General features: G+C 39.5%; 1 protein-coding gene across 1 annotated transcript in view; it reads left to right on the forward strand.

Moving 5' to 3' along the window:
• TBC1D9 (TBC1 domain family member 9) overlaps positions 1-15,232 on the forward strand; it is a 50,571-nt gene extending 35,339 nt beyond the window's left edge. Inside the window, exons 13-21 of the mRNA XM_061441808.1 lie at positions 1,116-1,245; positions 3,668-3,766; positions 3,887-3,955; positions 5,268-5,508; positions 9,392-9,457; positions 10,671-10,757; positions 11,673-11,747; positions 11,885-11,985; positions 12,934-15,232. Coding sequence (XP_061297792.1) covers positions 1,116-1,245; positions 3,668-3,766; positions 3,887-3,955; positions 5,268-5,508; positions 9,392-9,457; positions 10,671-10,757; positions 11,673-11,747; positions 11,885-11,985; positions 12,934-13,659 — 1,594 coding nt within the window. The 3' untranslated portion in view covers positions 13,660-15,232. The remainder of the gene's footprint in view (positions 1-1,115; positions 1,246-3,667; positions 3,767-3,886; positions 3,956-5,267; positions 5,509-9,391; positions 9,458-10,670; positions 10,758-11,672; positions 11,748-11,884; positions 11,986-12,933) is intronic.
• Positions 15,233-20,864: the final 5,632 nt, after the last annotated feature.

The following is a 20,864-nucleotide window of genomic DNA, read 5'->3' on the forward strand; positions in this document are numbered from 1 at the left end:
ATTTCTTTTTGCTTACTTTTCTGATTTGTGTTCTTCTGTGTCAAAATAAAAATTGAAACCAATACAGTATATGTAAATCTTTTACATACTTACAGTCTCCTTTCACCCGTATAAGACGCTCTATAGTATCTTAAATTAATGCTAAGTTACCAACTATAAATTCTTTTTTCAAGACATTCAAATAAACTTCCCAAACCTGGTTATAGAAATTTAATTTGGTTGATTATTTTAGTTGATACACGGTTTTTGTTACGTCATCTTTTGCCTGCTGCCTTTTAAATGGTGCTAAGAAAAAGCCTTGACCTCAAGGGAAATTGTCTTGGGAATGGACTAAACAGAACTCGGAAGAATTAGGTAGGGTCCTGAATGAATAAATTTCAAGTAAATAGGAGGCTGATAAATAGACTGAATTGAGTTGTTTAGCACAAATTAATACTGATGAGTGTAACTTCTGATTTCCTTGTTGAGTTTGGAATAGTGTTTAGTTTTCAAGTTGCTGCTAAAACTTTGGAATCTCTTTTCCTGGGAAGTTTCATTAGTATAGCCTTACTAAACTCTGGTTTTAATTTCTTTGGGAATTAAAAGAAGACCCTGGTGGTGTTTTCTCTGAAATAAGCCTCAGTGATTGCTGAGGATTTAAGTGTTCTGCAACTGCATGGTAGAAGACAGATGATTTACAGCAGCTGCATTGGTGGAAGGAACAAGCCCTTTAAAGCCCCTTGAAGTGAAGTTGGGGAGTAGTAGCGCAGGGGTTATTTAGACTGAAACACACTGACCTTTGTTGCCATGGTGTTGTAATTCCTTTAGCATGTTTAAACAGCCAGAAGCAACAAACCTGTTCAATAAGCTACTCGTTTGTGGCTAGCTGTATTTGAGCTGTTTCTTGCTAAGGATAATGAATTACCAGGGTTACCTTGGCTCTCTTTGAGAAAAAGCAGCGTTAGGATTTGTCAAATTACTGATGTCAAAAGTCGTGTAGTTCATTAGCAGAGTGGCTCGATCATATTTACATTTAATAATCTATATATAACCCTTATTCTGTTAACCCTTGGAAGGGAGGGAGGTACAAATGAATCTTGGGCATCTCATTTATTTTTCTTTTCTCCCCACACCAGATATTTGGACAGCGTAACTAATAAGGACAGCACTCTTCCACCCATTCCTCATCTTCACTCACTGCTCAGTGATGATGTAGAGCCTTATCCTGAGGTGGATATCTTCAGACTAATCAGGTCTTCATATGAGGTAGGATAGGATTTCTTAACAGGAACTTGCCAACTCACACTACTTCTGCTTTAGAGGCATTTGGTACTCTAGTTTGGCTTTGCGTGGAGCAGAAAGAACATAAAAGAAATGGAGACTCATCTCAGAAGTCTGAAATGGGACAGGGAAGAGGGCTAAGTGTTTCTTTTAAACAAAACTTTTAATTGGATCTGTTTTATATAGAAGCCTGCAACATCAGATGAGAGCAGCCCCCAACGGAAAGGTGATTTACAAACAATACGCTGAACTTGTAATTCAAAAAAAGCTTTTTCATGCTTTTCTGAAGTGGAGTATTGGTGAAATCTGTTACTTCAGATCTTTCTATTATCAAAGGAATTTTGTCTCTTTTTACCTTGTTTTTCTCAGCAAGTGATGATTCTGATCACTAGCTTTTAGGCCACTAGCTTCTCCATTGTAACCAAAATGAAAAATAATTCATGTGAAAGGAGCTGGTAACAACTCGTATCTATAAAGCACAGAACAAAGCCTCCAACAACCCCTAAAATTTGCAAAACAATTTCATTGTCCTTAAATTTTAAAAATAAGCCATCAGTTAAAATGGTGATTACACTGACATAGTAATTTTTTAATGAAAATTAAAGAATAATTTTAAAGAGTTATGGTTTTAATTTTCTTTTTTCCTTTCCTGACATGCAGGGTAAATTACTATTTTTAGTTTAAGATGTAGATGCATACTTTGCAATATGATAGCTGCTTCAGTGGCACCTCCCATGTCCCTCAAACCTCCTTGCTTTAATAACATGATATCTGTTTAAGAAGGAAGTAGGTAATCCTTCGTGTATTCTACACTGAAGGGCAAACTGATTCAAGTCAGATGTATAGTTCTTCTTCACACAGTGTTAGAATGGGGATAAGGATGTTTATGTGAAATTCTTATTTCCCTTGTATTTTTCTGATTTTTCCATCATGGAGACCGCTTGTTTTGGCTTAACTGCTTTCAGATGAATAACCTTACTACACGCAGAGCCAGTCTGTGTTTCTGGGGCTTATGCAGCACAGAATTCTGTAATTCCTAGATAAATAACCAGCTGTACTGCAGTAAAATTAGGCAAAACAAATCGCACGGGGAGTGAAGGACTGTGAGGAAAGCAGGAGCTAGCAGCAAAGAGAGAATGTGTTTGAGGGGAAACAAATTGGCTGATTTGATTATTTAAAAAGAAAATAAAATCAGTGAGGGACCATATCCATGAGGTAATTGCGTGTGACCTTCCTATTCTGTAGGCTACATGAGTTTTAGTTTTATGGGTGTAACAGACCATCTCCTTTGGCCTCCAGACCAGAGCATAAGCCTTGTGGAATAGATGTGGCCTCACAGCCACAACAGACCTCTCTTTCCAAGGTTTTGTGACCCCTGTGGTGCTTGATGGATGTTTTGTCTAGATACCATTTTTTTTTCCCAAAAGACTTCTTTATTTGCAGAATGCTCCAGGTACATGAAACATCATTTTACTCCTGAGGTACATGATACAGGTGCACAGCTTTACAGAGGAACCCAGCTTTAGTGTTAATTTGATCACACAAGGTTGTGCTAGCAAATTATGACCTGCTATGTAGATGCACTTATATTGGAAATACAAATCCATCCTGAATGAAGGTGTATCTTGCCTCAACCCGTTTTAGTTTTATGTATGGCATACTTTGTCTGATATTGTTGTTCCTGCTGGTCATCTGTGTGTTTCTAAGTATGTTACAAGTGTTTTCTTGATGGCAAAAACCTACTTATGGTTAACAAAAATAAAGCTTGGGGATTAGGCATTCCTCTGCATATAAAAACATGCAGTGTTATTCTTAATAGGCTTCCCCTGGGATATTTCTGTAGTACACACCAGAGCTCCTTGACTGAATTGTGGAAAAAAAAACCTTCTGAAAATAAGGCTTGGTCACTTTAGGGGATCTTCTTAATGGAAGTTGCATTCTTGATGCTCAGTTTCAGATGTAGTGAATTTAAGGACTGTGATGCTGCCTCAGCTGTTAGAGGTCCAGTTAGTCTAAACATCTCTCTCTGTAATACTTGAGATATTCCAGGACAAGTTGAAATAAAGTCCTGCAAAAGGGTTGTTTTTAGAGATGTGCCAAGCAAGAAATGATAACAACTGAGATTATGGTTTGAAATGTGATGATTTGTAACTTAATAAAGACCTTTCAAATTAAATTAAGGTATTGGGAAACACAAAATCTTGAGGTGCATTCCTAAAACCTTCATAATTTTGTCATGTGTTAGAAAAATGCCTTTGCCATGTGTTAGAAAGATGCCTTAACAGCAGTTTTCAAAATACACTTGTGTGGTATAATTAAATTAATTTCTCAAGTGCATTAAAAGCAAGCTATGAGTATTCCAAATATTAATACACAGACTGTGCTGCACTTCTTTTTGTCTTTTAAGAAATTTGGAAGTATCAGAGCAGATTTAATTGAACAAATGAGATTCAAACAAAGGCTGAAAGTTATCCAAACCCTTGAAGATACTACAAAGCGCAATGTGGTAGGTACTGAAATAATGTTCTTTGCAAAGATTAAGACCAGCCAGTTTCTGAAATTTAAATTAGCTTTTCAACGAGTCATGGATTTCAAATCCGTAACTGATAATGTTGTGTTTCAAAAGGTACGAACTATTGTGACGGAGACTTCTTTTACTATTGATGAACTGGAGGAACTGTATGCTCTTTTCAAGGTAAAGCTAAGTAAAGATAAGATGTTGTGCCTGCAGGAAATACAAATGTTTATTTTTTATAAGGGACTGCATCTTTTCTAAAGACCAGGTTAAGTCTGTGAGTTGCATACTATCAGGTATCTTAATGCAAACTTAAATTAGCTGTTACTAATATATATACCAAAAAAACCCAAACCAACCAGTCTAAAAGCTCAGGAAGTAAGTAACTCAATAAATTATTTGTCCATGGAAAAATGAATTATACTGATAAAATCTGTTGTAATGGAAAAGTTAATAGACAGAGGCATTTGATCAGTCTTTAAAAACTTATACATCTCTCTAGCTACCTAACCCAAGCTTTGGAATTCAGCACAGAAATACCTATATTCTATGATCTCAGATAGTTAATACTGCCACATCCCAGTAGCTGATTTTTGCCATTGTTAATGCTTTAATGTATACTGTATTACATGGTAATTCAGTGTAACAAAGTCATATGTCTCCATAGGTTGGTTATACAGCAATACCATTAGATCCATAAATTTAATGGTGATGGGTTAAAATGCTTTAGCTTCACTTTCACAGTGCATTAAAAAAGGATACTTTCTTCCTCTGTTTTTGTTAGAACAGACATTTCTTGGCATACCAGGAAGAATTTCTTTCCTTTCAGTTTCCCATCTGTAATATCAGGTCCTAAAGTTGTCCAAATCCTTTAGTACCTTCTTTCAGTCCTCCATGGAATCAGTCATACCAAGTCAGACAGCTCACCCCAGCTGATCACTGTGCAGTGTTAGGATCTCTTTCTCTAAGCTTCTGGATTGTTTTGAATTTAGATTCTACCAAAATCAGCTCCAGAACTTTCACTGAATTCAGTAGACTGAAAGAGTAGGATGTTGTACAGTATTTCTTGAGTTCAATGAAACAGTTGAACTATACAGTTCAAAGATTATTTCATGAGAGTCCCTTTTCTGATGTGACTATGTAGTGAGGCTGAAGGGGGAGACTAAACACAAGGATTTTAGTATATGTATATACAACATGTGTATGTATGCAAGTCACAGCTGCTTACAGCTCTGTTTAAAACAGGTGTTTCATGTTTGTGCTGCCTGGGAGGCAGGAAAAGTTTTGCTTTCTTTTATTTGTAGAGGGATGTCTTTTTGTCCTGGTTAGAGAAGAACACTTCTTGTAGAAGTGCAAGAGTGAAGTAGATGGAAATATATCTGCTCGTCTTGTGTTGTTTTAATCATGTTTGTGTATGAGTTGTGTGTGGATTTTTGTGGGTTTCTTCATTGATAGCAATGAGTTGTTTACAGAGCATTTGCCTTCTGTTCAGGCAGAACATCTGACTAGCTGCTACTGGGGAGGAAACAGCAATGCTACTGACCGGCATGATCCCAGCCTGCCTTATCTGGAGCAGTACCGTATTGACTTTGAGCAGTTCAAGGGGATGTTTGCTCTCCTCTTTCCTTGGGCATGTGGAACTCATTCAGATGTATTAGCTGCACGCTTATTCAGGCTTCTTGATGAAAATGGAGACCTTCTTATCAACTTCCGTGAATTCGTCTCTGGGCTAAGTAAGGAGAATTCACAGCAGTTTCAATATAATCTGACCAAAACAGTTTGTTTCTACAGAGATCCAGTCCTACAGAAACACAGATGTTATATTAGCTCTCAGATAATGACTTTGACATATGCTGATCTGTTTAAGTTACTTTTATTTTAAGAGCTGTTCGTGTTGCTGTTCAGCACATTTTATTATGCCTGTGACAGTGGTTCCACTGGGGTTTAGGCTGGTCTCAGTAGGCACATCGGTGTTAGCTGGTGGTGTATCACACACGAACAAGCCTGCACATGAACTGCACATCCATTAGGTTCTGAGGATTTCCCTGACCACTAACTCTTAACATGAAAATGACTTGCAACTTCTTTGCTTAATGGTGTGATTACTTCTAATCAAAGTATTTCCTTTGGGAAAGTCTTTTGTATGTTCTTGCTCTGTTCTTCAGGAAGAAGACTTTTGAGAAATTTATGTGCACATACAAGGCATAGGGGAAGGATAGAATTAAGGATGGTAGTTCTGTTTGCCCCTGAATAAAAGTGCTTCTCTTTAGAAGTCTGCTGACACCCTACATATATGTGTCCCTGTGTGAGGGGAAGATATTGCACCTCAGTGGAAGGTACCACCTATGTTACTTCTGGAATCAGTAACCAAGACTGCAGACTAAGAGAGAGAGCAGGAGAGCATCACAGAATCATAGAATGGTTAGGGTTGGAAAGGACCTTATGATCATCTAGTTCCAGCCCCCATGCCATGGGCAGGGACACGTCACACTAAGCCATGTCACCCCAGGCTCTGTCCAGCCCAGCCTTGAACACCACTAGAGATTCACAAATTCCCTGGGCAACCATTCCAGTGCCTCACCACCCTTACAGTTGTCCTGGGTTCAGCAGTAGCAGTCATTTTTCTCCTTCACCCAAGGCCTCGTCCAACCTGGTCTTGAACACTGCCAGGGATGGAGAATTCACAGCTTCCCTGGGCAACCTATTCCAGTGCCTCACCACCCTAACAGGAAAGAATTTCCTCCTTATATCCAATCTAAACTTCCCCTGTTTAAGTTTTAACCCGTTACCCCTTGTCCTGTCACTACAGTCCCTAATGAAGAGTCCCTCCCCAGCATCCCTATAGGCCCCCTTCAGATACTGGAAGGCTGCTATGAGGTCTTCACACAGCCTTCTCTTCTCCAGGCTGAACAGCCCCAGCATTTTCAGCCTGTCTTCATATAGGAGGTGCTCCAGCCCCTCCGTCATCCTTGTCACCTATAAAAGTCAGTATCACAACAAAAGGAATGTGCAAGCCCCAGGATTAACATGAAGAAGCAAATCTGAGACAGGAGCTGGCCACCCCTTTTTTTGAATACAGCAGGAATTATTCCTTGTAAATGACCAGCATTTCACAATCTGCTATGTGTTACTTTGTGCTAACCTGACATTTCCTCCAGCTTTACATTTTTATCCTTTTGAGAGAGCAAAGGTTTCCCAGTCTGCCTTTCAGCAGCCTTTTGTAGCAGTGTTTTAAAGTATTAGGGCTCCAAATGCAGCCTTGCATGGAAACCTCTGTACAGCAATGGTAACACCTATTCTCTCACAGGTATAAAAGTTATGTGACAGTAAAACTGATCGCACACCTCCCCTTCACACCACCCAAAACCCCAGTGCTTCCTGTGATGCAGTTCTGAATTGTATTTGAGGGGCTGTTGGTCAGGTAGCACGTAATGGCCTTTTGAGGTATGGCCAATGACTTGCTGCTTACAGGATGCTGTTAATTACAGTCAACCAGTTACTGGTTAAGACAGCAGCTTTTAGAACAAATAATGAGTGATAAGAACAAGGAACAGTGTTGAGCGCTGTGAACAGAAATTAATGTAAAATACACAAATATGGCTATAAGCAGACATGACTGAACTAAAATCTTCAATGGGATAAACAGTCAAAACTTATTCTGCAAACCCACATTTTTCAGAAACTAAGCCCAGTGGGGCATAGCTTGAAGACTTTAAGAGGTCAGCTGCCCAGAAAAGACTTGACATTGGCATAGTTTGATACAAGAATAGTCAGAGAGAGAGCTCAGAAAAGGTTGTTCCAATCATGCCATGAACAGGGGGTATGCTGGTCAAGCCCTCAGGGTGCAGAGCATGTGTGAGGACACTGGTTGCAGCTTGATGGTGACAAGTTTCACTGTTGCTGTGTCAGGTAGAAAGATTCAAAGGGTGTAGTCTTGCTCTCTTCCAAGCAAGGTTTCTTCTCTCACTGCAAAGTAAATTCAAAACTCCTGGTTAAGAACTGTCGGTGCATCATATGAGACACGTACTGCAAAACACACGACTTGCTGAAAGTTGTCAAAGGTTTTAAGACCTGTGACTCCAAAGTGCAGGAAGGAAGTATTTCTGGTTGGGACTAGGAATGGTCTTGCCACCTTCCCAGTGCTGTTCACAGGCTCTCAGCAGGGTCATCTGCTTTGCTCTTTGGGGATGCAGGGGGCTGTGCAGGAGGCCACCAAATTCTTGGGGTCCTCTTATGAAATTGTCCCTATACTGCAGCGTGAAGGTCAAAATGGTGGCCTAAGCTGAGATGTCCACCCATTCAAAGGTCTCTCCTAACTCTCCATAATAGGGGCACATGTACCAGATGATGTCTTTATGAATGTAGCCTGATTTTTTTTTTTTTTCTTGCTGCTTAATACAGCATCAGTCTCATATATTTGGTAGCCCCTGCAGCTGTCAGGCAGTTTCTTTAAATTTCCAGTAAGCTGTTCTTCCCTTTGTAAAACGTCTCACCTCTCCTGGGGGAGACCCAGAGGATCTGAGAAGAGTCCGGGCAGGCTTGTGTCACCAAATATCCTGTGGCTTGATTCCTATGTTAGTGAATGTGTCCCTAGGCATTGCTGAAGGACACACAACTGCAGCCCATTCTGTGGTTTAGTTATTTCATGTTGACTTTAGCAGTGGGGTACCTGGGTACGTAAGACACAGTTTCACCAGAAGCAAAAACATTATCTGCACAGTGTGCAGGTAACAACAGATGGGAACATAAGGAGGTTTTTTGATTAAAAAACAAGTTGAAAGCAAAACAGCTAATGTAAATGTACTCAATTCTTTGGTCTAATATCTGTAGTTATTGAAGTGCTAAGCTTTACAGCCAAACCACACTTTGCAGTTTGCATCAATTGACATGATAGCCTGTAAGGTAAACTAATTCTCTGCATAACCTAATTAATGAAGGTTTGTTTATGAATTTCTTATCATAGCAAGTAAGATTTATGAAGAAGTCTGATTATCGTTTTTTTTTACTTTAAAATTAATATCCATTTAATTAAGTGGAAGGAGAAGCTGCGATAGACCGCTTGGGTTTCGTACAGCTAGGTGTAGCATAGACCAGAAATGAATAGGGGTTGGGGTAGATAAATCACTAGAAAGCATTGCCTGAACATCAGTTGAGGCCATTGCTAAGCTGTAGCTGTGGTAAATGATGCTGTTTACTGGAAATTCTCTCCTTTTTTTTTTTTTTCCCATATCTTGTTGTTCTCAATCATGTGATGGTTTTGGATCTTCTGATAAGGGATTTTGAAGTCCACACAAAAAGGCGGTCTTTCAGCTGGAGGCCTATTTGAGTGGCAATGTGGTGATCATAGATTATTTTTGTGTGTTATAAAATAGACATTTAATGAAGCATCTAAGGTTGAAGTACAAAATTCAGGGTAAGTTGGTCTGTGTTCTCTTGCTATTTCTACTGTGGATTGTATGATCTTAGAAGTCAAGTGACTGCCTTGTGATCTCGGGCCATAAGGGGAGTACAGTTCTTCCCAGAGTGAATGTAGAAGCTTCTAAAACAAAATATTGCAGCAATAATAAATAGAATTGAATGCTGAGTATTAATGTACTTTATATAATGCTGGTTTAGGTGCAGCATGCCATGGAGATCTTACAGAGAAGCTGAAGCTCCTGTATAAAATGCATGTTTTGCCGGGTAAGTAAATGATGTTAATAGGAAATAATTATTGTCTTGTTGAGAACAGAAATTTGGAGCAAAGTTGTTTATCACTAGCTTTCCCAATTAAAAATTAATTTGCAGGACTTATTGCAGCTGTTTATGAAGCAATAAAATGAGAGCTTCTGCCATAACCAGGTACAGATTTAGGAGGTCTGAAAGCACTCATGCAGTCCTCTATTGCTTCAGTCACAGACAGGCCATCTATGTGTCTCTTGTCTGTTTAGCTGGGGTTGGTGACTTCCCCCATGCACAGCAAATACAGTGTTCTTCAACTTACAGATTTCTTACCATAATCCACTTTATTTAATGGTGAATCTAGCTTAAAACGTTCCTCTGTGCCCTGGCTGCTCATTTCTGTCCCCAGGTTTTCTTCGTGGTTACCCCTCTGGGCTGATAGAAATGTTTGCTCAGGGAAGCTCCAGATCATTTCAAAGATGTGTTTTCCATCTGTTGCATCCAGCTAACTGAGAAAGGCAGTTAGGTTGGAGAGGGGGTTGGAAACCTCTCAAAACAGTTTTGCCCCTGAAGAAAATTATGTCCTGGAACTATCTGGCTGGCTTGTCACACATGTGCCATAAAGAACCTATTGATGTCCTCACTGAATCTGTGGTTTACCTAAGTTGCAACCCATCCTCTGGTAAAAGTATCTAAAAGTTCTGAGAGAAACAGTCACCTTCATGTGCTTTGAATATGTGTCCCTGATTGCTCCCAGCTGGCTTTGCTGGAGGTATGTGCTCCAGTGAGTTAGTAATCGAACTGGAAACAAGTACAATTTTATTGAATTGTAACAGAAGAGATCCATTTTTAAGAATGCAGCCTCTGGTATTTGAGGATGTGTAAGCTCATGTCAAATCATGACAGCTAGAAAAGAGTTCATACCCTGCTGCGGACAAGCTGAGCTGCGCAGAAGAAAGTGATGGAAGCAGACATGGGAAGATGGGCAAGCCATCCTCTGAAGGCAGACAGCTCTTTGTTAGTCAAATACCAGGGAGGGGAGACAGTACTGGATACCAGGGAGGAGACAGAACAGGTCCTGTTCTTCATCTATGAGCTGAAAAGAGATGACTCCTAACCCGTTGCATCCTCACGCTTCTAGAAACTGACATTCTAAACATATCGGTGGAAATGTGTTCTAGTTAGTAATTAAAGGGTGGAATTTTTAATGAAGGAATTGTATTTTATTGCTTAGATCCATCCCCTGAGCAAGAAGAACCAGACTCTGCTTTTGAAGCTACTCAGTACTTTTTTGAAGACATCACACCAGAATGTACACATGGTAGGCATCTTTTGTCTTCGGCATGAAAAGATGAGGTAATGCATTTCAAACAACATGTCTTTTTAGGAAGCTACTTTTTTTACTGTAACTCTGTAAGTATACTCTTACTAAGTATACTCTGTAAAAAAAAGTATGTATGAATTTTGATATCCTTAGAGGTGCAGGTGTGTGTACACTAAGAACTCCCCTATATTGTGCATTGCAAAGCACTCTCAGAATAATGTGGTATTGTAATCAGTGTGTTGCAATAGAAGTAATTTTGTCAAAAGTGTACAGCATGCATGCCTCAGTGGAGAATAAGAATAAATATATTGGCTTTCAATATATATTTGGGTCAGAACTTAAAATTTTCTAAAAACCTGAAGCCGAAAGATGTGTCAAAATGTAGTGTGAATTCTTCTTGTGCCCTAATGAGAGCCGGGTCTCGTAGCTGTTGTCGTAAAGGGCGTTCTCTTTCTAGAGATATTTGATACTAAGTTTCTCTCTGATTCCAGAAAAACATTGCTCATCCTTCAGATTACTGGGGGAAGGAAGGTTGTTTGAAAATACAGATAATTATTAATAGGCATGGGATGGCAGTTTTAAGTCCTGATAGACAAAAGAAATTTCACTAATATAATCACGAAATATAAAACATGCTAGAAGATGTTTGTGTTGTGGTAACACAGCTTAATCATTGTACTGCATAAACAAAGTCTAAGATGGTCCCTGTCTTAGTATTTATATTATCAATTATATGGGATTTATCAGCAGATTTAAGAATAAGCAAAAGTCATCATTTAATCCTATCCTTTTTGCTCTGTGTTTTCTGCAGTGTAAACATTTCCTTTGTTTTGCACTGTATGTGTGAAAAGTATGTATGTGTCTAAAACCACACTGATAATCTCTCTCCACCCTTGCCCCTCCACTTCCTAGTTGTTGGCCTAGACAGCAGGAACAAGCAAGGAGTAGATGATGGGTTTGTTACAGTGAGTCTGAAAACAGAAAAAGGTATGCATGGTGTCTCCATTTGAATTATGTCTTTCATTTCTTGTAAAGATGCTCCTTTTGAAAATGGAAAAAAAAGTATTAATTTAAGGTTTCTTCATGGACTTTTCCTGCTTCTCTGGGTAATTTGTTGACAATAGGCAAGAAGAGCTCACAAGAGAATCGAAATTACCTGAGAATGTGGAGCCAAGAGAATAAATCCAAAGCAAAAAACACAAAGGACTTGCCCAAACTGAATCAGGTGCTTCTACTGATACTTATTTTTCATTGACTTCAAACTTTTTCTTCACATACCTACAAATATTCAGTACATTAACCCTGAATCAAGGTTTTATTTTGAGGCAGATGTGTTTTTATCAGAGCAGCAGTCAGCTGAATACGGAAGTTTGTTTTCAATATACTGTAGCTAGTATTAAAACATCCTAAAAATGAGATACATGTATATAGGAATGATTACATACTATTTTGATCTCTAGACAAAGGGGGATACGACACTGGCTATCCCCAACTAGCACATGATGTCCAGTACATGTTACCTGAAAAACGTATTTTATGTTTTGTAATTTATACTGTCAGTCTCATTCCCTTTAGGTCCATAGCTGCTAAGGAGGAGGAGACCCATGGGACAGCTGTTTCCTCCAAAGCATATAGAGATTTATTCCCTGTAGAACAATGCTTCTTACTGAAGATAGCCTTAAGCAAATCTCCCTCCTATTTAATTTGTGAGTTTTGAATTGTGAAAGGCTCACATTCAGCTAAGTTACCGTGGTCAATTAAAAGAGCACTGCAGGTCTTTTTTTTTTTTTTTCATTTTTCATTACTTACTATTTTTATCGGACCCCTAGCTATACTTTGCATCATTCCTGCAAGAAAATCCACTAAAATGAATGCCATGTGTCTCACTGCTTACCCTCTGTTGCCCTCCTGTGGCTGCAGAGAAATAAATTTGTCATGTGTTGGGACAAAAGATCCAACAATTTATTCTAAATAGCTTTGAGAGAGGCAACACATCTGGCTGCCCAGTCTTAGTAAAAGCTTTCTAGACCACACCTAGCTTATTTCAATTTCAGTTTAATCACATGAACTGTTGTGTCATACCTCCATGCCAGACTTTTAAAACTGAGTTAGTAGCTCTCAGTCTGATGTGTTTCCTGCTCTCTCGTTAATGTTTCCTCTCTCTGTGCTCTAGGGACAGTTCATTGAACTGTGCAAGACAATGTACAATATGTTCAGTGAAGACCCCAATGAACAAGATCTGTACCACGCTACTGCTGCTGTGACAAGCTTGCTTTTGGAGATAGGTGAGGTCGGAAAGCTCTTCAGCGTGCAGCCCACAAAAGAGACAGATAGCAGCAGTAGCAACTGCAGCAAAACTATTCAGAGTGAGCTGTTCCAGAAGAAAGAGCACCAGCAGTACCCCCTCGAACAGCACAAGCCCTTCCAAAGCAGCCTCAGAACCAACGACGAGGAGGCAGTTTGCACCGACAACGCCCTGGGCATGCAGATGGAAGACATCAAGCTCGAAGACTCTTCACCCAGGGACAACGGTGCCTGTTCTTCCATGCTTATTTCTGATGACGATACAAAAGATGATAGTTCCATGTCCTCCTACTCGGTACTGAGCGCAGGTTCGCACGAAGAAGAAAAGCTGCACTGTGAGGACATCGGTGAAGACACCGTTTTGGTACGGAGCAACCACACCACTTCTCTTCGGAGAAGCACTAGCATTGACAGAGACTGGGCCATTACCTTTGAACAGTTTTTAGCATCCCTTTTGACTGAGCCAGCGCTGGTGAGGTACTTTGACAAGCCTGTGTCCATGATGGCCAGGATTACTAATGCTAAAAACATAAGGATGAGGGGGAAACCAATAACCTCGGCCAGTGACTATGAAATCTCTACTATGTCGGGATAAAGGGCAGTCGGGGTTTTTATTTATTTTTTTTATTCTATATTTATTAGTACCTGGCACAGGCCGTGGTATTTTCAAACCATGATTGTTTTCACTAACATGAAAATGTTGGGGTGCAAACATAACTATCTCGAAGTATAATCACTCTTTCTGTGGGAAATGTTACACAAATGCAAATTTTATTCAAAATACAGAGAAAAAGTATCGGTTGTCAGTAAAGTGTGTGTATTATTAACCTTGCTGTCAATATAAAATGGTAAAGATTAGTTCTTCATTTCTAAATGTAAACTTAATGCTGATATTTATGTGCATTTTTAAAATAGGCTTATAGAGAGATCTGATTCTTGGGGAAAAAATAAACAAAACAAAGTACCTAAGATTTAAAGGGACACTGTCAACCTGAATAGGACCTCACATGAAATGAAGTTCCAGGCAACATCCCTGAAGGACAATTTTACTTCATGTAACTTTTTCCAAAGCAGGTAGTGGGTTTTAATGTATGCTTCGTTTTATGTTTCTTTAATACATTAAAGATGAATTCAGTGACACCTGCCTGGCTCATAACTTCCACTGCTTGAGACTGGGAACGCTCAAATAGAAGTGAGAAGTCCATCCCAAGCTTAGCTGGCCTATAAGGCAAATGCGGTTCAATGTGATGATTTCTCCTGTAGCAGAAGGCAGAAACCCATTTGCCTTTCCCTGGGTTCAGCGCCCCTGGCTGCACCAAAGCAGGGAGAAAGCCCTTTCCCACCTATGGCCACCGGGGGAAGATTGACAGCATGACCCTGCCTGGAGCTGTATTCCTAACAGTGGACTTGGGAAGCTTTGTTGGTATGCTCCAAAGACAGTACATGCAGGTCCCAGAACAGATTGGTAGAGTCTCTTTTTAAAAATCAAAAGCTGTTTTTAAAAGTTTAAAAAAACTTATATATATATATATACACATATACACTTCTAAGGCTGGATCTATAGCTTAGCTCTTAAAACTAACCTTTACCACCAACCTATTATATCCTTGTTAGAGTAAGAAAATAAAAACCTATATTGCATAAGTCTTCATTTACAACAGTGTAAAGTAACAGTAATGAAAAACAAAAATCTGCAAGATATGTAAGTGAATGTTTAAGTCTTACTGAGAACACTGTCACTTTATATAAAATGAATAGTATCCTGTATCAACTTACTGAATAATATGTTAAAATGAAAACTGGAGCACCTGCACTTTGAATCCTTGCTTCTTTTATACAGATATTAATGATTTTTGTTGTTGTTGTTTCTTAATTCATGTTTGTTTGAGTTTGGGATCATGCCTACATGCCTAATCTTTATTTGCTGTTTTGATAATGTTTTCTGTAGAATATTGTTAATTTTTTATTTTTTTTTATACTCCTGTATATTGCATCCATGGAACTGGCAGATTTTTTTAGCAGAAGCTACGTTTAATTCTTTTGTTTTAAAAGAATGCTTTTAAACTGTCAGATGAAGTGTTTTTTTAACCACCGATACGTAATGTGAACAAATAAAGTACACTGCACAGATTTGGTTTTTAACTATTAAAGTCGTGCTAGAGAGAAAAGTAGGTGATTGTGGTTTTTTACACAGACAAATGACTTTAGATCTTCAACACCGTGTTTCAGAACAAAACTGTTTGTTGTTTCCATGCCTGGTTGTGTTTAACACTTACAGTGTGTTTAATTCCGTCTGCAACAAGCAACCGTGCAAGCTTCTCTCACGCTATCCCGTGTCATTAAAGTGTTCCCTGCTATGCTCACATTTAGTGACAACAGTTGTTAGGACTTTCCAGGACCCCCAGGTACTTCATGATCCACCTGTTTTGCTGTATCTCACTGGCATGAGTTTAAGGCTTTAAATATTAGAATGTTTTTTACAGGGTTCTGATAAGCCTCAAACCATGGCAGTGACAGAACAGACATAGACATGCCCTGGTGAATTATACTTTTACAAGTTACCATCTATTTGTGTATATACAAAGTTAATTTGCAAAACAAAGCTGTTAATTTCTGAGCACTGCCCATATATTTCTTGTCTCAGTCACTTACTGCTGATTGTCTCTTTTGTTGGAATGAAGTTCTCTCCTTTGTAATTTAGCCATATAAGGGCCTACATGTAACAGTATGAAAAAGCAATATAGCCTTCCTGCATATGAGACTGCGCAGGCTGGTTTACATTTGATGTTCACTTGAAGCCATAATCACCACTTTGAAGAATACGGCTTTAACTTAAAGCACACTGCTCTGACCTTGGCATCTTATTGTAATGCCTGGCAGCTGAGTAAGTTATCACAGAAGTCTTCAGTACTATGGGTTAACATCCTTAAGCAGACTGTTGACCATTTTAAGTTTGCAAATTGTTAAAGTATTTATCTTTTAAGTGTCTGTCATGATAAAGTAAATTTAAGCCTATTGGCAATCTTCCACATACTCCTGGAGGTGCACGCACCCCAGATGAAAGCCATTTCTGTATCTTAAAAGGTCTTTGTTCTGCATCCCACCCACAGGGCAGGGGGCATAATGTGTCATGTCAAGTTATTCTGCTGTTACAACTCCTCTAACAACAAGAGGCATCCACAGGTGGATCTCTGTGTAACAGGAACCATTATACAAGGCAACTTCTTGTTTTGCTCCTTACCTTCCTGATCATGTCCACAAAGCTCCTAAGTTATCTTTAAGAACAGCTTTGCTATATGTAGCAGCCAGGTGAGCTGATTTTACCCAGATTTTTGGGGGTAAGGCTGCTTATGCCAGATGCCACCTGGCAGTCGCCTGTTTGATGAGACAAGATCTACTGTGACCTGTTCTTTAGTAGCTGCATGGGAGCTGATATGAGGAAAACTGCAGAGGAGTTCAGCTGACCAGCATGCAGTAATGTGAAACCTTCAAGGAAACGTGAGTGAATATGTTTAAGTCTTACCTGTATGTGTTGCAGAAAGCAAGCCTGTATGGCTTTAGAAATGCCTATGTCTTGTGTTTTGCATGTTTTGGGATACAGACTCTTCTATCTGTGAACTGTAAAGTTTAGTTAGAGCTGTTAGTCTCAGCTGGGCTCAGAAAAGGAGGGTCATCTTCCTCTCCATAGGCGAAATTTACAACTGGACGCCGATGTGTGCTGCTTTTCTAGTTTGGTAGGAGCCTATTGGCAACAGGGTGCGCTTGCCAGCCAAGGGGCAGCCAGCAGATGGGGGAACACGAGCTTATTTTATAGAGCTTTCTCTATTAAAAAAAAAGGCCATAAACATTCTTGGGTTTTCTTCCAATCTGTCTTTCATTTACTCAGATGCCGATAATATATGAAAGTTCAGAGGTACTGATTTTCTTCATTGTAGCACCTTATGGCTCCTGAATCGTAGGTTTGAGCTGAGGGTTGTGTTTTAAGGCTTGTGATGGTTTGTGTTACATGAGTTTTGGGCAAGCAACCAGAAAGTTCATTATGTGATGGATTAAACCTACTGAAAACTTCACATCAAAACTGTTGTAAAGAGAAAAGCACCTTAGGGGTTCTTCTACAGAGATGCTAGAGCTTCTGTTATAGTGGATGTCAGGTATCATGCCATCAATCAGGATGGCAGAGGCCTGTATGGTACATGGGATGTGGTATGTGCGAGGCTGTGGAAGAGACAGGGAGATGATACTGGTGCATAAGCATTGCAGTAGGTCAGAGGAGGTGCCCGTGGCTCTACGGGTGAGTTACAGGTGGGGAGCTCGCCAATTCCCACCAATTTGGGTTGTATGTGTGTTGAGCTCCAGTGCTGTTAGTTTCCAAGCTTCTGGCATCCCTGAGAGTGACTTAACCATAATCTCTTACCTATTCCAGTTCTTGGTAATTCAATAACAGAGAAGTACACTGTAGCTAGAAGACTTCTTTTTATCAGCAATGAAATATTAACTGTAAAAATTATTGATGCTGTTGTGTCTATTTTTGTATGAAAAAATGCACTAGTGGGAGAGGGGTGATCCATGACTGGTGCTGCCCAGTTTAAGTACAAGCCGAGGTATAACATTACACCAAGAAAGGAAGTGAAACAGTTGTGTCTATTGCTGAGCCTTGCCCTCTGCTTGGAAGAAAACTTCTATGCTGTTTCTTTTTCTCTCCACTAGAAGACAGTCTTGAGTCAAATGTTTTGTAATTCAAGCAGTAATTGTGACTTTTAATGCTCATTTAAAATGCTGATTTATTTCATAGTGAAAATATAAAAACTAGCCCAACAGCAAATAATTATCACAAAACTGTGGTAAGGAACATGTCATTGAAATACGGCTAATAATGGAAATGTGTGACATGCTGTTAGCAGCAGCATCATGTGTTTCAGTGCTGGGATTACGAGGAGGGAAGTACAGGATGTTGGTCTTAACTCCAGTGCAAGATACTCCCAATATAGGGTGGCAGGTTTGGTTGAGTTTGGTTTGTCTGTCAAACTTGGAGTTACCCACTGCACAATTTCCTGTTACAAGAGATGTCAGATTTCAAGTGGAATTGTATGTAAGTGTGTGTTTCTATAGTATCAGAACAGTCTTCAGAGTTAAAGAAACACCATTTTCATGGAGATTTCAGATTTAAATCTTGTCCCTTTCTTCTGGTGTTTGACTTAAGGAAGATACCTTAGATGATGACTAAAACTAGAAAATGCATGTGAGGCAGCCAGCCTTTTTTTCCAGCTGTTGTTGCATTTTCCAGTTCAGTTTCCATGCACACAGATGTTGTGCTGCCTACCACTTCCAACAGTTTGTGCAGCAGGTTTATTTCCTAACAATGCCTTTCCTAGGCACAAACAGCAGCCCAGGAGCCGTAACACACTCTAAACAAGTTCTCAGAGCAGAAAACACCCACAAAAAAAGATGGGATAAGCTTCCTGTCTTACTGCAGTGCAAGTGATAAGCTGAGCGCATGGCTAACTGGAAACTGTTATAGTTTCTAGCAGGCCAGAACACATTCATATTGACAATATTTTGGAGTAACTTGTTCTTTATTTGCTACCATTGTAAACATCTTTCTATTACACAGACATCACAGTTTACATTATTGCTTTTATACTGCGGTAAACAGAAATTTCTATTAGTACGCAGCTATCTAAGCACAGTGTGAGAATAGGAAACTGTCCACAACCTGTCTTGGGCTGGCTTTTGTTTATACTCCCCTAGACAAAGACAGTTACCTAGACTGGCACAAGAAACATCAGCCCAAAGAGTGATCACCAGTGTACTACAGCAACACAAACCAAGGATGACAGAAAGGAACAACACGTTACATCTACCACAAACTCACTAGCCGTATTTCCAAGAATACTGACTGCTGAACTCCCACCTAACTAAACACAAACTTTTCCATCACGATAACTCTTAAAACCAAGGCTAACCGATACGGTTTTGTAAAATGTCTCTTACTTAAGCCAGGATGGAAAATCTGGAAATGCTTGGCGCTTTGTGTATGTGTTTAATGTTTTGTTTTGTTTTTCAAAGAACAAAAATCCAAAACTGTTTAGCTGAGGTGCTTAAATTGGCCCCATTTCTACAGTCCTTTAGGACATAGTGCCCTAGAAGCACAACTTCAAAAACTTCCTCAGTTCCTTCCTTCCTAAATAGCACTGCTTTCCAAACAAGTCTCTTACTTATGAAGTGATGTTTACTTACTAAAAGACTAGATTTTACTTTGCTTGTGGTAAACTTCTACTTCACATTAATTTGTTCACGGAATGGCACCACGTTTCAAGCATACACTAAAGAATGTAAGTGGAGGTAGTTTGTGAAACAGTTGCTCCTGTAGTAACAACAAAATACTTTGAGAACCACCTCACTGCCTTCAGTTTTGTTGGGTTTTCTTATTAAAATTACTATTGCATATAAGCTTTCACATTGTGAATGCTTTCAAGAGGCAGCAAGTTAGAAAACTAATAGTACCTGCAAATTCTAATAAGGTAATACATACTTTAAAACATGACAGTTAATAAATAACAAAAGATTTTAGCGAGGTTTTAAGACTCTTAGACTAAAACCACAAGCAACAAATTCTGCTGTTAGACAAATTCATTATATAGACAAATTGATTATATCAACTTGCAGAAAGGTGGCCTACCTCCAGTACCATAACCTTAGGACTGTCGCCCTACAACAGTTAGTATAAAATGCTGACTAGTAAAACACTGTTATTCCCTAAACACAATTTTACTTTTTTCCCATGTATTTTCTAGCTACCACCATAATACAATTATCCTATGACTGGTGCAAACAAGGACACCCAGTACAGATAGTGACTCCTAGACACGAGGCCTGGGCTACTTGAGCATACAAAACTACATGCACATTCTACCTGTTCACTGGGAAGGTGTATTGGAGCCCAACAGAATGTTCACCTTAATTAATTACTACATGCAAACTAATGCATTCCCATATATCTCATTCATCTGATGAGGGTTGGGTTTACTTTTTTTCCTTGTGTACTGCCACAGTAGATGCATCGCATCAGGCTCAGCCTCCATTCTACACTAAGAAGTCCGAGGTGTGTGACAGGAAATGCGAAGCTTGATGGTTGGGCTTTAAAAGCCTCAGCAGTAGTTAAATGTCAGTCTCCCAGTGAACCAGGAGCCGAGTGAAAGCTCCAAGGCTGGAAAGAGGAGGATGTAAGTTAATTTGCAGCTGTTGCAATAACTAAAAATCAAAAGCTTGCAGACTCTGGCACAGGGGAGTGCTTTAGAGGATGGCTCAAGCAATTTTGGTACTTTCTAGCAAGCAGTAAATAAAAACCAAGAATGGGCTCTCTTTTCCTCCTGCTGCTAAACATATTGGGGTCGCTTTTGAAATTCCAAAAGTTAGTCTTATGTTGTTTGCAAAGCAGATCTGCAAGCAATAGCAAAAATTATTAACGAAGACAAACATGACAGAAGCTGGGGCTAGAAAGTAACAGACAACTAACCTCTCAGCCACTGGGAAAGAGTCCACTTTCCACCTCCTTCCTCAGGTTTTAGGAATGGACAGTATCTACAAGGGTCAGGAAAAACAGCTCCACTGCAAGACCCGAATCCCAGAACACTCACCACAGGATCCAGCTTTGTTAGTGGTGATAATCACAGGACTCAGATACCTGGGAGTAGCAAAAGAACTTGGTTTCCTGCTGTCAGTTTTGTTATCTAATCAGTCAGTTTAGCTGCTCAGCTTCCAAGCCATGGCATAACCATTAACATTCTCCCTACAAGCATC

This window comes from Pezoporus flaviventris, unplaced genomic scaffold (assembly GCF_033815535.1).
Source record: "Pezoporus flaviventris isolate CSIRO_AGI_PZ_B2104156 unplaced genomic scaffold, CSIRO_AGI_Pfla_v1 ptg000002l, whole genome shotgun sequence".
Lineage (NCBI taxonomy): Eukaryota > Metazoa > Chordata > Aves > Psittaciformes > Psittacidae > Pezoporus > Pezoporus flaviventris.